The sequence below is a fragment of the Doryrhamphus excisus genome, chromosome 7 (genome assembly GCF_030265055.1).
Source record: "Doryrhamphus excisus isolate RoL2022-K1 chromosome 7, RoL_Dexc_1.0, whole genome shotgun sequence".
Classification (NCBI taxonomy): domain Eukaryota; kingdom Metazoa; phylum Chordata; class Actinopteri; order Syngnathiformes; family Syngnathidae; genus Doryrhamphus; species Doryrhamphus excisus.
In genome coordinates this window covers 14577882-14594893 of record NC_080472.1, presented here as the reverse complement: position 1 = coordinate 14594893, position 17012 = coordinate 14577882, and the positions used below count along the sequence as shown (strand labels likewise).

Genomic DNA, 17012 nt, shown 5'->3' with positions numbered 1-17012 from the left:
AAACTTGACATTTTATTCAAGCTTTATTTAACAAAGAAAAAAGTCACATTGGAGCTTAAATTGGGCTGAGCTGGTCAAGTTACTTTATAAATCAGCCTGAAGTCGCTTATAAATATTTACAAAACAAATATACAACATAGACAAAACATACAAAACCGGCCTGTTTACCAAGAGACATGTTCATGTAGAAATGTAGTTTTTACGCTTCATGTTTCCACATTTTGGTGTGTCTAATGGTGACATCACGAAATATGGCTTTTGACCAGACAGACAGATCCAGCATGTGAATGTCAGAGTGAATGTCAAGTAATGTGTGCAATTGGGCTGTCAGGATTCAGGCGGCAAAGACTGGCAGGGAGCGCCATTGCGGGTGCGGAGCTGAGACTGAGCTATGTCTGCCAGGGCACTCTGGATCTTCTCCAGCAGCATGTCGCCCCGGGTGACCACCTCCCTCAGACGGGCTGCTGCCTCATGGTTCTCTTCTTCTAGCTGCCGCAGACTGGCCGCCTAGAGCATATAGTGTCAAAGTACTTGGGACTAGACTGGATGGTTCTGTGTGTCACTCTGTATGAATTTACTTCATTATAAAGACAACAACGGACATCGCATTGTCAGTGTATCCCATCCAGGAATGCTACAATGATTTTGTGCTTTTTTTTGTTGAAAACTGTTTACACTCGCTCACAAACACATTGTAGGTGGGACTGTCTGTGTAGCCTGTTACAACTCTGTACAGAAGATGGCATCGTATCTGTGCTTATTAACACACCTCACATACCACAACAGAAATGGTTGAGCATTATAACGCACATGTTCATCAATATAGTGACATTAGATGCATAATGATGTCTACATTCTCTTTAAAACAGTACACACTTATTGGAGACAGGAAACAATGCTGAATATTTTTGTAATCATGTCAAAAGGCACACACGCATTTTTGGAAAATCTCCATTTCTGTCATGGTCAATTATCTAAATGAGACATAATCTATATCCTGCCACGTATAGATTACAGTCCTGCGAGGATCACTGATTGTATGTCTAATGGGTCGCTATAATGATGACCAGAGGCAGGATAATGCATAACCAAGTAAACTGTAGTTGCTTTTTCAGGCTTCAGAATGGACAAAATGCGCATGACCGCAAATGTTTTGTATGTGAACAGAGATGTTTTAAAATGCCACTGGTGTGGATGGAGTGGGGAAAAAATATCCATGTTTGTGTGGACATGACCGAAAAGGGATACATCTTGCTGTGAAATGTGAAAATACTGACCTGCAGAGCCGCCGTGGACTCCTCACTTGGCAAAGAGTCGATGAGTATGTCCACATCCTTGGCTGTTCGGGCAATTAGGGCTGCAAACAGCTGAGCATATTCTAGACGCAAAGAACCATGCATTGAGTGTTATTCATTATCAGGCTGACTGGCATTAACTGTTGCTACAAATGCTACATTAGTTGCTAGCAATTTAGTTGTTATAACGTTTTAGAGCCATGTATCTCATTCATAAATATTAAATATTCAATAATTTAAAGATAATTCCTCCCTCATGAAACACCTGCCTGGTACGATGCAAGACATGTATGTCCATAAAGAACCAACAACTTCGACCTTCCATTTGTTTTCCTTTGTCCCAGTAGATACCTGAAGTATAACTTAGTAAAGGCAATAAAACATCCTCTAGTCGGCATAAATCAAGCACCTTCGGTTTGGTTTGCAGGCTGATCGTTGTTTATCGACGTCTGAATGTTACTGAAGGAGGCAGGCGGCGCACACTGTTGAAGCACCCCGATAGCGTTACAAAACTGGTCTGCAAGCTGGACACACAAACAATCAGTTATTAGCACTTATTATTATTATTACATCACAATTATAGCAAAGTCATGCGTAGTCTTCGACACGTTACCGAATTGACGGCATCTTGTAGCTGCGTGAGCCTATCCGCCATATTTGTTTACTGTCTTCTTCGTTTGAGTTTGAGCGCCGCTTGAACCACGGCGCGACTGTGACTCAACATTGCCCCCTCTTGCTCACTACATGGTAATTTAAGTGTGTTTTACTTTTTATCCCCGAAATGTTTTAATTTTATACACACACACACACACATATAGTAGTATATAGAGTAATTATAGTAATTCATATGAATTTGCAGAAATGGGTTGTCAAGTTATCTCACGTCGTTGTTGTTTGTAATCACGCGAGATTTGACGAGATGTGTGCTGTTGGATAGACTTTTATCGTTTCTAGTCTTTGTCAACAATTCAAATAGCTACTTTTTAACGGCGAAGAAAGTCTTTAAACCGTGCCACTCATAATTGATTGTGTTTTGAAGGCGACTGGTAGTAAAACGAGGAGTCTTGCGTTACCAATTGATGTGGATTAGCCTATAGCTATTAGCTACCAAACATCAACAGGAAGTAACAGGCAAACTAAATCCCAATGTCTTGCACTTTGAGTTCTCCAGGTAATTCCTCCATTTCAATTCCACTTCACACGTCTCTTTAACAGCAGCGCTGTATTCTACTCGACATATTAGATCATGTATGTGACAGGCTTGTTGAAATAGCGCGACAGTGTGCTTCGTTTATTAGCCTAGCAGTTTAGCTTGTACTGTTCCGAGTTGCTCGTTACTGAATAATTTACATTTGATTGCATGGCTGTCGTTGACTTTCCTAAAACAACATAACATTGCATGTGGCGTTCAAATACATATGTTAGTGGCTGTGTTATACAAATGTGGAATGTGGAAATAAGTGGCACAGCGTTTGCCTATGTAATGACGTCGGATAGCAACATGCTAAGTGTAGATTTATAACCATAACCGCTTAAACTACAGCTGCACGTTTCTGTTTGAGATGACATAATGCAGAGACATCGGTCTACGGCAGAGGCGCTTTGTTTTGATAGATTGAGATTGTTTCGGTAGATTGATGATGTATCAATTGGAGTAGTAAACAGCAAGATCAAGTGCTTATGGTTATTGAGGCCCCATAGACTCCCTGGTTATACATAAGAGATTACTTTAAATCTGGGTGTCTTAATAATAATTCATTTGGAGTCCAGTGTCGGATTTAACATTTATATTATATATCCCTCTCCACCCTCCCCCTGATAAGTCAACTAAACTGCTGCTAATGCTTTGACTGATTAATGACAAGCTTTATTCCCACCAATAGGAAGGTGGTGTTTGCTTGTGGTCATTGCTTGTTTACTTTTGCTTTCCAAGCAGTGTCTTCCTGCTTTGTAATGTGACGATACTTTGACAAAATTTTGGTCAACATTATTAATAACAAATCTGTTTTTACCTTACATTTACACCAGACTCGTATTCACTTCCAAGTTGAAAGGGAGTGTCTTTGTGGGTACATCATCAATGCTATGCCACCTATTATGCCGCTACTATCCTGCATAAACAAGGTCATTGACTCTTGGGAGTTAAAGTAAAATGTTTGCCTCTAACAGTGCTACACATGGAGCAGTGGATGATGTGTTATCTAATGATGTGTGTTATCTCGCCAGATATGAACTGCACTTTGGAGAAAGTCCTGGCTGACGCCAAATCATTGGTGGAAAGGCTCCGTAACCATGACAATGCTGCAGAGCTGTTAATTGAGCAGACAACGTTCCTCAACAAGCGGGTGGATGCAATGAAGCAGGTAGCGAACACATAATCCCCACATTAGGTACTCATTCCTATGGGCCAGGGGTGGGCAAACTGCGGCCTGCGGGCCACATCAGACCCGCCAAGCATCTTAATCCAGCTTACTGGGCAACCCAGTTTTGCCCAACCCTGCTATTGACTGTCTGTATTATATTTTATTAGTACCAGGTGGAGATTGACACGCTAAACCAGGTTGCACGCCATCGGCCTCGGTCAAATCTGATCTTGGGCATCCAGCAGGAAAACCGTCAAATCAGAGATCTCCAGCTAGAAAATAAAGGTTTGCATGGGAAACATTCACCCGTGTTGTCATGCCGTTTCTACAATAACAGATTCTTCATTCGTCCTTGACGCAGAGCTGCGGACGTCATTGGAGGAGCACCAGTCTGCATTGGCACTCATCATGACCAAATATAGGGAGCAGGTGTTCAGGCTGCTCATGGCCAGAAAGAGGGATGACCCCACCATTGTGAGCCAGCTGAAGGAGCAACACACCACGGTCATTATTATATAAAATGATTCATTTTCTGGTGATTTAGATGAAAGTAATAATAATAATAATAATGATGAATCTTTTTTGTTACAGGAAATGCAAGCACACATAGACAAAATCAACGAGATGGCTTCTGTGATGAGGAAAGCAATAGAAGTGGACGAGGGGCGGATATGTGAAGATGAAGAGAGAATTAAGCAGCTGGAGGTAAACGCAAACCTCAAACATTAATAATTGATATTCCTAATTTAGAAATGTTTACGTGTTGTTGAAGCTGGAGAACAAAGGACTGAGAGAGCTGCTTGGCATCAGCCGTGAAGCATTCCTGATCCTTAAAAGAGAAGACACATCAGAAAGCACATCGCTGTCGCCGCCACTGACCAATACTGATGTCAGCTTACAGTAGAGTTAAAAGTCGAGACTTGACTGACCAACCCACCCTTCCACTCCACCTCTGCCACTACTGTGTACAGTGTGTTGCCACACACTTTCTTTTTTTTTCTCCAGGGATGAAAACCCCACCATTGACTGCCGGTGCATTTACTGTATCACCTTCCTACAGAGCTGCATTTGAACACTTACTTCATTTTTGGTACTTATTATAGGTTTGCTAAGTGTTGGCAAGCACAGTCTGCGGCACTTGGAACGACTTGAATGTGTGAGTGAGCGAAAGAAAAGTGTGAGCTAGAATAAATTCTATGAATATGAAATATTAATGTGTGTTTTATTTTTGTCTTACGAACTGGTGCACATACCCACCCCCCAAAAACAACCTAACACATATTTTGCAAAAATAAGCAAGTTCAATGTTATAATCTTTATCAATGTAACACATCAAGATCCCTTTTCAGTTTTGCATTATTATTCAATCCACCCTTTAAATTCTGTACCACTTCAACCAATATATGTACTCTTTTCAGTTAACACCATCAAGGGTTATATATGTTTCTAATAATAACCTAACTTAACACATTCAATTACATTATAAACTACAGTATAATTTGACAAAAATAGACTACGATCATTACATTCGAATCTTAACAGTATTTCCGTCCGTACCAAAACTAGCCACGCCTCTGCCCTTCGCAGTCTCGTAGTGGGCGTCGTCATACTGGCGCGGTATCGCGGTATCTCAGAATTCACGTCGAGCGTCGCCTTCAGGGTCATTCGCTCAGTACAAGAAGTGAGCGGCAGCAGAAGAACATCGACGACTTGTGCCTGTTGTCAGAAAAGCATGTCGCTCCTTCGTTTGTGGCGACTTTCAAAAGCGAAACAAAGGAGACATTGGGGTTACAAATGACTGAAATGACCTTTTGTGGATTTTTTTTCATTTGTCAGATTTGTCAGAGTGGAAAATGTCGCAGTGGTTCTGGATGTTGATGCTGAGTTCCATAATAAGTGAAGCTGGCACTCAAGGGGAAAGTAAGTATATTATCTAGTGCGTGTAATACGAAGTGTAGTCTTCTTTTTGGTTTGCGAACTTAATACGTGTGTGTGATGGACGCTATGTAATGACCCACTTTTTTTTTTTTTTTTTTTACAAATCACTGAAACGTCGCTGGGCGGCACGGCGGTCTGGTGGTTAGTGCGCAGACCTCACAGCTAGGAGACTAGGGTTCGGTCCCCGCCCTCGGCCATCTCTGTGTGGAGTTTGCATGTTCTCCCCGTGCATGCGTGGGTTTTCTCCGGGTACTCCGGTTTCCTCCCACATTCCAAAAACATGCTAGGTTAATTGGCCACTCCAAATTGTCCATAGGTATGAATGTGAGTGTGAATGGTTGTTTGTCTATATGTGCCCTGTGATTGGCTGGCGACCAGTCCAGGGTGTACCCCGTCTCTCGCCCAAAGACAGCTGGGATAGGCTCCAGCACCCCCCGCGACCCTCGTGAGGAAAAAGCGGTAGAAAATGAATGAATGAATGAATAAAACGTCGCTCAGGTGAATCAACCTGTAACTTCAGTTTAACTTGCAAAATATTATTTATACAGCATTATATTTACATTCACGCATTGCATTTTTAATACTTATAGTGCAGTAAATGCAGAAGTGATTATTTACATTTAAATGAAACGAATGTATTTGTTTTCTAGCCTCATACTATACTGCTATGATATTTATTTCTAACATTGAAGACAACACCTTGACCGTCCCAGTATATTTTTTACAGATACATAAACAGGTGTTTATGTAGGTTTATGGTTTGTAGCACAAACAAGCTCGTGTGACTCACATGCTTCCACTTCAAGTTGTATCAGATGGAAATCAAGGCTTTACAAACAGTCAGTCGGGATCAGCCAGCTCCACTTTCATGCTTGACATTCTTGAAAAGGAAGCACAAAGACAATGCTGTGAGCATCACAGGCGGGTCCGAGGTGTGGTTCGGGGGGCATTTAGGGCTATTTTTTATTGGTCCTAAGCACATTGTAAAAATGCCATGAAACCAAGAGCAGTCATTTCATGGAATAAAGGTAAAATTCAAAAAATTGAGAGAAAAAGATTATAGCATAAAGTTGAAATAATAATTCAAATATGTCATGAAAAAACAATGAATAAAGTTTCGAGAGTTAGGTTGGGTAAAACGCTATCTTGTTATGGCAAAGTGAAAATATTTTGAGAATAAATCCATAATATTACAGGACCAAATATACAGCAAGAAACATTAATATACTCGACGGACTAAAAACTAAATTTTTGTTGACTACAAATTATACCATATGGCCCTAAAAACAGCCCCAACAAAAAATGTATTTTTAAAGTCCTTCAGTGTATTTGTAAGTGTAATGTAAGTGATGTTTCTTTAAATATGAGAATGTCTTTGCATATCTACAAAGGTTGGTTAAAATAAATAAGAAACATGGCCCCCCATGTCCTTTGATTTTTCAGTATGGGACCCTTGGCAATCCATTGTAATCCATCACAGTGAATAGATCAACACAGCGTCTCATTTTTCACAGCTATGAAATCATAAATGTTCATGTGACATTCATTAATGAGCTGGTTTCGGTTGTATAATGGCACTATCTTTCTTGTGACAGACCGGGTGATTTTCTTGCCGGGAACGTTTCAGAACATCAGCGTGTCTGCGAATGAGACCGTACAGGCTGTGGCGAGCAGGATCCCCCCGGAGGTTGCTTTCATCACAGTGCAGTTCCACACACAGCGGCACAACGTCACGCTCTCCTATGGCACCGTAAGGACATGATAGGATTTTGGAGTCATTGCAGTTTGTTGGTATGATTTGGAACGTGTGCATTTGCCAGTACTGTATATTTTGCATATATTGATTAACTATTTTAATTCTGGTCATTTTTCAAAAGACAACACTTTCATTACGGCCATTGTAGACAATTTTGACTTTTATTTTTCAAGACACACAGAATATTGTGTTCTATGGCTATATCAACATGGAACCTACTTAAAGATTAGACTCTCGTCTTTCATCAGAAAAAACATTTGTGTCTATCTTTTCCCGTTCTTTAGTAGTCAGCAGTAGAACACAAGTAAGTTTCAGGGAAATAACAGTTCCCAACTAAAACCTTTTGTGAAAAATACATTTCAAGCATATGATTAGAATTTGTGACAGGCTAATTTTATGGTTTAAAACTGCTTCAAAAGCAACATTTTTTTTACTGTGCGGTTGCGTCATTACCTCTTTTTGCCTCTTGCAAAAATACATCTTTGGGATTGGGTATTCGGGCATATGAAAATGTCTAAATATGGTTTTGGTATTGAATGAGTTCGAATGTCGAATGTCAAGTTTTGCTTTTTCATGACTTGATGACAGAAAAACCTCTATCCTAATGGACATGATACTGCCTACTGCCCCCCATGAACACACCCACCACATTATGGAGGACAGCTTTGGGGGTAAAAAGGGCTTCACTACACATCATAAAGTAAAGCCTGGAGCTCTGCCAAAGCTCTGCAGCTCTTTCTATTGAGTCTCACATATTGAAACATTTTTTAATGCATGTGGCCACTTTGGATATTTTTATAATTTGTTTTTTTCATTTTGTAAAAAGGATTTTTTAAAAAAAGGGCAAATGTTTTTTGTTATTCTTAGTTATAGGAGCTTTTCGCTCTATTTATCCCATTTGTGCTGGGTTTTTTTATGTAAAATTTTATTGCCACAAATGTGCCACGGGGAAATAAGCAAACAGGCAGCGTGCTGCAAATGGCCCCCCACTTTGGACACCACCCAATGTTAGGTTGGCGCTGGAGCTCACATGGGTCTGTAAAAGTATCATAATAAACCAAGAAAGTAGCTCAATTAGGGAGGTCTGAATACTTGGTAAAAAGTTGACAACACTGATCCCCTCCTGCTACGTCTTCTTATTCTCTGGTAGAGCAGGTGCAAATGAGGTGTGTTATGAAGTATAGCTATGATGCCATCCACTACAAGTTACATTCACAGACTAATGTGTTTATAATCGAGGGTGAACAGGTAGCACCAGATCTATTTGTGGCGGGCCGCTACAAATAAATAAATGTATGGGAAACACCGGAGAGGTGGTGGTCATGAGGGTCCTGCCTTGACTGAGGTAGGGTCTTTAAGTTCAACTTAAGACAAAAATAGGCAAAAGGAAAACAAATTGCTGGGTAGAAATGATCTGTTGACGCAAATGACCTTAAAGGTTATACAAGTGGAGAGCTGCCCTCAATCTAAAAAGGAATTTTCCCGGGAGCTGGATTAATGTAAAACTAGAAAATTATTATGAAATGAATTAGGAAGTGTGACTCACTCAAATAAGCTTAACTGTTACTCTAAAGATTTCCCCTAATTGATGTTCTCTGGCTACAAACTGTGTGATTCAAAAAACCAAACTCAACAATGCAGATTTAATATTAATGCAGACATTTAATATCCCAAAACGAATGAGAAAAGTTCTTGTGACTCGTGAAACCGCATCACCTCTGTGGCGCATTAGATAAATTCAGTGTAAACCACATGGGATGGACATTTACTGCTTATTTACTGCGCTGCCCAATCATGATGGGTTCCATACAAAGGCATTATTATCCAAGCAGTGACTGCTCTGCGGGTACGCAGCTCCCCCCCCCCCCCCCCCTACTGCTGTAGAGTCTGATGAAGGTACCACCTCCACAAGCCCCTTATTCAACATAATTATTATGTTTGTAGTGTCTTATTATCAGGTTATTATGTTATAGGGCATTCTTCAAATACATTAAAAGCATCATTTTCCATCTTTACTTGTGCATGGGAGCTGTCAATTCTTCAATGAATCGTCAATTAATCGGTTAGTTGAAGTTAATCAAGCAGTGCTCTGATTTCACAGCAGAGAAAAAGCTGCAGCTTTAATTCATTAATTCATTAATTAATTAAATTAGTCCTGATGACTAAAAAGAGTTGTACTCAGAGTGGCTTCAGGACACATTTTGTGTGGTTTTTAATGCCAGTAGACTCATTATTAGGATTATTATTATCATTAGGATTATTAGTGCTGCCCACACTGGTGTATGAATCAGAACGAATGTTTTCTGGTGGTCAGAGAGGCCGTTGACGTAAATTGGCAGCCATGTTTCCATCAGACTACCCCAGGACAGCTGTGTCTACACATGTAGTTTACCACCACCAGTGTGTGACTAAGGAGTGAATGAACGGGTGCCTTGAAGAGGTTATAAGCCACTATTAATGTCTGTTGTTTGCGTTTCTTGTCATTAGACACCTGTACCTGGTCTGTCATCGACAGCGGTGGACACCGGTATCCTATCCGCTCTCTTGCCAGGACAAACCTCCTTCACTCTCTTCCTGTTCTCCGCTGACAAAGACACGGTTGCAGGCACTGGGGTTATTCTCCCGTTCTCCAGCACAGGTACGGCAACAACGTTCTCATTCATGCTCATGCCAGTTTTCGAGAAAGAAGTTTCTTACATGTTGCAGCAGATGTGGGGAAAAAAAACGGGAAGTTGCACTTTAATGTTGGCGCTTCTGCAAAATCCAAGCACTTTCATCATAAGCTTGAAGTGAGGGTGTTGGCTTTGTGTTTGGTGGTCATGTGTCATCATGACATGGCATTATCCAGTCCAGCTGCGTCCAAAGTGCCTCCCGGGGTCCCAGATTGGTTGTTCCTGGCCCATGTAAACATAAAATAAGTCATTATTAATGTGATATAGTAGTTTTCTTCAGATAGTTTAACAGATACTGACCAACATGATATTGGTTTTAATGTACAAAATGTATCAGTGATCCCTGCATGCTGATAATCCATGTCTTCCCTGTTTTAGACCCAATGCCTGGAGGCTGTAACATTGCATTTAACCTGAACGCCGACCCCAACATCTACCTCCACTACAACCTCTACGAGACCACCATCCGCTTTGCACCCGCCAACCTGGGTTACGCGAGGTAACGCGCTCAGCTGGCTCATGTTTTGTTTTGTAACGGTCTTGTGATCAGTCGCTTGCTCGTCCTTCTTAACCCATTTAGCCGGTGGTACTCGCTCCGATTTCCAGTTATCACAGACTGGCCCACTTTTTGAGGCAGAGCACGTTTGCTTGTTGCTTGCTTCTTTTTCTCCAAGAGAAGTGTGTGCACACGCGACACACTGCTGGATTGTTCCGTCGCAGCCACAGCGGTGCACATCTGTGAAAGCCACGTATTATTCTCTCTCCCTCGTGAAATGGCAGATTTTACACACTGATGCCATTTTTTGTAACAAATGGTGTTTTCAGGCCATTGCCAACCCACTTGGGGCCGATAGTGTGGCGTCGTTGTTCCTGGCTTGCCAGAAACGGGAAAAGGAGGCTCTCTTAATGTTATATACTGTACTTGTTGTGTAGTGTAGTGCACATGTCCAAATATATTTACATATCTATTTATCCATCCATCCATCTTTTTCTATGCCGCTTATCCTCACTAGGGTCGTGGTCAAATATGCTGGAGCCTATCTCAGCTGTGTTTGGACTGTGTTTGGATTTACGAATGGAACATTTTTGTAGTTAAGAGCATAGAAAAGCTATTTATGACATTCTAAATTTTGTTTACAACACACTAAGAGCCCTCTAGACCTGAAATAACACCCCTATAGTCACCTTTTTACTTGTATCACCAAGTATGGTTGACATACTAATAGAAAATAAGTCATAAAATACACTCACATGTTGGGAAAGTTCCCTTTTTTTTTACTTGGGGACTTCTTGTGGTGGCTAATGATGTAACATGACTGACAACTAGTGACCAATATACTGTTTATCAACTTGTCTGTCAGTGTATTTTGATTCATGTAGTGATTTTTATACATAACATTTGCTTAAACAAGCATATTTTGTGCCTAATAATAGGCCATAGTCAACCACGAAACAGCAATGATTTATTCATTTATTTAGAAAAACCATGATAGTGAAGCTGCGAGTTGGAAGCACAATGAGGCGAGGGAAGACTGTCATCTCTGGGAAAAGCGTTTAATTGTTCTGCCTGTGCCTATACATTGCTGGTATAGAAGGATTACAATGACATCATTTGTAGTGAATTGGATAAGTGAAAATGGATCATTTCCCACAGCACACTAACGTACCGCTGCCCAGTGGATGGTAATGACTGTTTTAAACAATGGTAATAATAAACTCATACCACTAAGCCACACATAGCACCCTCGGTGGTTTCCCACATGCACTCTCTGCTCACATTCATTTAGATCAGTCACAAACGTCATAGTTCAATCCTCCCTGGTTGTCCCACATTATTCAATCAGGGGCAGCGCTCGTCCATCCTGTGACACCTCTACAGGGGTCAGCATGCAGTGGCGGCTACAGTACGACGTCTACCAGCATTTCTTGCCTGAGAGGGACTTCTCAGAGCGCAGCCTGTTCCATGGTTTCCAGACTGTTGCAGATGTCGCGGGCGTGATGGAGAACGGCAAACTGGTGCAGTGAAGAATAATATGAATGACGAATCAAGCAACATACTTGAATCCCCCACTTCCTGTCTCTCTTGCTTTGCAGATGATGACATTATCTTCAACAGATGCAAGGATGGCGATATTCAGCTCTATCCCCGGCCAGGGTGTCATCTACTCTGTCATTGTTCGAGACCTCGTCCTCAACACATCTGCCGCTTACGTACCCGTACACACGTATGCTTGCAGTTTCAACTCTAAGTTGGACGGCTGTCAAACACTTGGTAAGAGTTGAAACCTGTTCCTTAAATGTGGAATTTAGTCTTTAGTCTTTAGAATTTAATCTTTAGTCTTCGGGCGAGAGGCGGGATACACCCTGGACTGGTCGCCAGCCAATCACAGGGCACATATAGACAAACAACCATTCACACTCACATTTATACCTATGGACAATTTGGAGTCGCCAATCCATTATATTGTAATGATTTATCGTACTGTGCTGCATGACGGATGAGTGGTTAGCACGCAGGCCTCACAGTTAGGAGACCCGAGTTCAATTCCACCCTCAGCCATTTCTGTGTGGAGTTTGCATGTTCTCTGGTTTTCTCCGGGGACTCTGGCTTCCTCCCACATTATGAATGTGAGTGTGAATGGTTGTTTGTCTATATGTGCCCTGTGATTGGCTGGCTACCAGTCCAGGGTGTACTCAGCCTCTTGCCCGAAGACGGCTCGGGTAGGCTCCAGTACCCTCCGTGACCCTCGTGAGGATAAGCGGTAGAAAATGAATGAATGAATGATGAATGATGAATGATAAATGTGTAGTGGCGTACGGATACACGGGGTGGACTCATGTCAAAGAGGAAGGAGGTTTTCTCTCATGACATGAAAAAAACGAAAAGCCATGTTTGCATCCAATGCTGAAATGGCTGCTGCTTTTAGGTTGTTAATGTGGCCTTTTTCTTTCCTTTTCAGGACAAATATCAACCAAGGTTTTTTTCACGGTGGTAGGCTTGGCTGGTCTCTTTGTCTGCTTCTTTGGACACAGATTCTTCAAATGTGGTTAGTACTTGTATGCTTTTATGACATTTACAATGTCATTTAACAGCAACTGTTGAGCTGAATAGCCCGATGATCCAAAGCAGGGGTCCCCAAACTTTTTCCAATGAGGGCCACATGACTTTTCCCTCCTCTGAAGGGGGCCAGGGGCAGGGTAGTTTGTTTGTTTGTTTATGTTCTATGACTGGGGCAAAGTGTGTTTGTAGTAACATTGCTCACCATAGGTTACCATTTCCAGTTCTATGACAGAAAAATGTACATGCTTTATTGTTCAAGGGGCCCGGTCAAATGTGGAAGTGGGCTGTGTCCGGCCCCCGGGTCTTAGTTTGGGGACCACTGATCCAAAGTGTTTAGATTAAGTGCTTAACGCACACTATATACACCTTATATGAAGTCATTCTAGTTTCTATTAGTATTGCGGTCCAAATCAGCACCATGGTTAGCACCCAGCTGTCAGGTTGTTTTGGTCAGGTGAGTCATGCTCAGCCAGTTTTCCGTTGTCTAGCTCACCATGCCTCTCATGTGCTCCTCTGCATGTGATGCTGCATTGCTGCCAAGATGAACCCATGGTTGCCTGATGTGACACAGCATGTCTTTGTGACTGCATTAAAAGCCACGATGGATGCCTTTTGATCTGTTTCCTTTCCTCCGCTTCCAGAGTTGTTTTGCATGGGGTTCAGCTTTTCCACCTTTTTCTTCTTTGTGCTCATCACGAGGACCACGGGACTGGATTATGACAGTGAGGACTTCAGGCGTTTTGACAGCATTCATGATGTCATCACAATGCTACGACATGCCTTCCTTTGCCGCAGTACGTCTGGCTGTGTCGTCAGTGATTGGCGTGGTGTGCGGGATCCTCCTGGTGTTGAGCTGGTGGCGCTTTGGTTCCGTGATGGCATGCGTGGTGGTGGTCGGTCTGATGCTCGGCTTCCTCGTGGCGTCCACTGTCCTCTTCACCCCTCTCGGTAGGACGAAGGCCAGTCCAGTGACATTTAAAAACTCATCTGCAGCCACATCAAAGCAACAGGTGGCGCCATAACCTCCAACCGAAAGGATATTTTAGCTAATTAGAAGCCTACAGAAAAGTTTTTCCTTAAAAGGCACGATGACAACGGCAGATCTAAGTCAACGTCAATATATTTGTTAACAAATCAAACTAAATTACAGATATAAAGATGTTGGGATACCAAGGCAACAAGAACTAGAAGGTATCCTGGGGACATTTTGTGCAATTTACTTATTTATTTTTTCAGTTTTGGTTGTTTTGAAATTAGTTTCCAGACGATATTCATTTATAACATTTTAGAATTGTCATGTCTAAAGATGAATGCTACATAAAAAACAGCACATTTGTCTTTGCATTTTGTGATTTACACCATAAATGTTAGTCCTACAATTTTTTCAAATTGCAAGAAATGCTTGTATGCTCATGTTGGCATGCTATCAATGCTAACACCTAGCATGATAGTGCAAATATGTGTCTACCTATGAAAAGGGCTAAATAAGCTACTGTGCTAATATCAGCATGCTAACATACTAACATGCTAATGTTATCTTGCCAATACCTAGGATAAAAGTGTAAATACATCCCTAACTTGAATCCCCTATCCGGTCCTCCTGCAGGTGACGTTGATGTGTTCAGGCGCTCCGACGCGGTTTTCTGGGTGACGTTCTGCAGCATCATGATCATCGTCCCACTCTTCTTTGTGCGTTGGCCCAGAGAGGTAATGATGTCAGCAAGTTGGGATTTCAAAGTGTTTTGATTGGCTGTAAGTTGTATGACTGGCGTTAGGGTAACATCACCGCATGTGGAGTCATCGGAGCTTACGCTGTCATCCTGGCTGTCAATGCCTACGTCTACACCAGCCTTTCCTACATCACCCTCAACATCCTCAAGCGCTTCCTCAACAACAACTTCAGTGCTGCGTTCACTGACGTGCCGTTCCAAACCATCGGTGAGTTCCCAAATGTGAAAACGCTGAGACGGTGTTGTCACCATGGTTTTTTCTCTGGTCCAGATTACATCCTGATCACAGTGTGGGTGGTGCTGGGCGTCTCGGGCATCGTCTTGCAGCTGTACCGGGAACGCACGCGGCCCTTCTTCCCTCCCAGCCCGTACCTCATGTGGCTGCAGGAGCGTGAACGCCGCAAGACCAACGTGCTGGACCCGAGCCATCACTTCCCGCCGCTTCCCAATCGCCTCATGGCCAGAGTGCGCCAGCTCACACGGCGGACAGAGCCGGCCGGAGAGCACACGCCTCTGCTACTCTAGAGACAGTTGCGTTAACTTCAGTGTGAGCCAGATTGGGAATGACCACTGGGTTGTGTTTGAGTCCCACATGGCGTCAGACTTCCAAGTTGCGAAGAAGGCCCTGCGTTTTTTGATGGACCATCTTTACAACATATTCTCATATTTAACTTATCACCACTGACACAGAAGTGAAAGACATCTGACGTCAGATTTTTTTGGTTTTATTGCTTTGAATGTCGCTGCACTTTTCTGTTTGCACTAAAACACAAACTTGCGTGGTTTTATAACTTCGGCTTTTTAAAGATACAAATACACCAGAGATTTTTAATATAACATTTACGCTTTAAGCTCAGCTCTCAGTAATTATGTCAGTCAACTAAAGAACAACTGACAGCGAACCTGAAAGCTAATTTCTTTGCATTTATTTAAATCGGAATGAAACCTATGATAGTTTTCTTTTAATTTTCTTGTTAGTTATGATTTAATTTTTGTGTACTGTTGTCCCATCATTTTTCCTCAGGTTTTCACTCAGATGTTGATGCACTGACGCTAAACAACCGATAAACTAAATTGTTTTGATAATAAAATGTTGGGAAAGTGCCTATTCAGCATCTTCTTCTGGGGATATTTTAGCGGTGGTGGAACTCTAGTGCCCTCTAGCGCTACTGGTGTTCCATAATTTCTGAAGTTGCTAAACACATGCTGACGGTGGACCGAATCTTGTGTTTAACATTCAATACAAAAGTGAGGTTATTATTATTATTATTTAAAGAACTACACTTTTATAATGCTTGTGAATTCTCTTTCGCTTATCTTTAAGAGCATCCCATCGTCGCCGCCTTGTTGCTGTCGTGAAAAGGCACGTGCAATGACGACAAAAATGTCAAAATAAATATATATTCCAGTTTTTTATATATTACAGTCTTAATTCACAGGTTTCCGACAAAAATAACCTTCATAGCTAACCTGTTCATAGTGAACACAAGTGTATTTCATGATATCATATACTGTATTCTCACGTTTAATCACACCGGTGCCCATTACCTTGTCATTAATTAACTACTTCTGGTGTTACTGATGGGAACGCTGCGCCCCCAAGCGGCAGTTTACGGTAAGTTCAGGACATGCGACAGTATAGTCACTGCACATATACAGGGAGTGCTTCGCATTTTGTGTCGTACCCGCCCCCCGAAGGAACATCATTTTTTTCGCGTCCCCAATTTAAAATACTAGAGAACCTGATATTTATTCATTTATCTGTACTGTACAGACTAAATTTGAAACTGAAACCAAGAAAATGCCACAGAATGGAGAGCATATAAGCCTATTCAAGAGTCATATTGCATGCTGAGTACTATAAATGTGTACTTTGGTAGGCCTGCATTAAAATGAGAGCCTCTCGCACCCCGCCCTACTATTTCAGAAGCATTGCTGTATAGCAGGGGTCGGGAACCTTTTTGGCTAAGAGAGCCATGAAGGCCAGATATTTTAAAATGTGTATCTGTGAGAGCCATATACATTTTTTTAAACATTGAATGCAATAAAATGTGTGCATTTGTATGTAAGACCAACAGTTTTAGATATAATGGGCTCTAATTATGTAGACCAGGCACACTTCCCCACGCCAATGGGGTGTGGCCAGCACACTTTCGTGAGCAGCGCAGTGTCTAATAATAAATCAAATACTTGCTGC

At 41.9% G+C, this 17012-nt stretch overlaps 3 protein-coding genes across 5 annotated transcripts; 2 read left to right on the top strand and 1 right to left on the bottom strand.

Annotated features, from left to right (window-relative positions):
- Positions 1-4: 4 nt before the first annotated feature.
- med21 (mediator complex subunit 21) lies at positions 5-2620 on the bottom strand. Its single transcript, XM_058077578.1, has 4 exons — positions 1909-2620; positions 1705-1819; positions 1278-1378; positions 5-507 (listed from the first exon to the last, which is right to left on the bottom strand). Exons 1-4 carry the CDS (start codon positions 1948-1950, stop codon positions 328-330), a joined length of 438 nt encoding a protein of 145 aa, XP_057933561.1. The 5' UTR covers positions 1951-2620; the 3' UTR covers positions 5-327.
- fgfr1op2 (FGFR1 oncogene partner 2) lies at positions 2200-4872 on the top strand. The gene is made up of 6 exons (XM_058077577.1): positions 2200-2466; positions 3522-3658; positions 3826-3943; positions 4020-4162; positions 4250-4363; positions 4431-4872. Exons 1-6 carry the CDS (start codon positions 2442-2444, stop codon positions 4560-4562), a joined length of 669 nt encoding a protein of 222 aa, XP_057933560.1. The 5' UTR covers positions 2200-2441; the 3' UTR covers positions 4563-4872.
- A 447-nt stretch (positions 4873-5319) lies between these two features.
- On the top strand, positions 5320-16101 carry tm7sf3 (transmembrane 7 superfamily member 3). 3 transcript variants are annotated; one of them, XM_058078656.1, is made up of 12 exons: positions 5320-5578; positions 7192-7346; positions 9840-9990; positions 10403-10523; positions 11869-12040; positions 12119-12296; positions 12985-13071; positions 13727-13807; positions 13881-14033; positions 14692-14792; positions 14861-15023; positions 15087-16089. In XM_058078656.1, exons 1-12 carry the CDS (start codon positions 5512-5514, stop codon positions 15338-15340), a joined length of 1683 nt encoding a protein of 560 aa, XP_057934639.1. In that variant the 5' UTR covers positions 5320-5511; the 3' UTR covers positions 15341-16089. The 3 variants fall into 3 exon arrangements, with proteins under 3 accessions (XP_057934639.1, XP_057934640.1, XP_057934641.1); XM_058078657.1 differs by lacking the exon at positions 13881-14033 and having other exon boundaries at positions 13727-13879; positions 15087-16101; XM_058078658.1 differs by lacking the exons at positions 13727-13807; positions 13881-14033 and having other exon boundaries at positions 15087-16098.
- Positions 16102-17012: the final 911 nt, after the last annotated feature.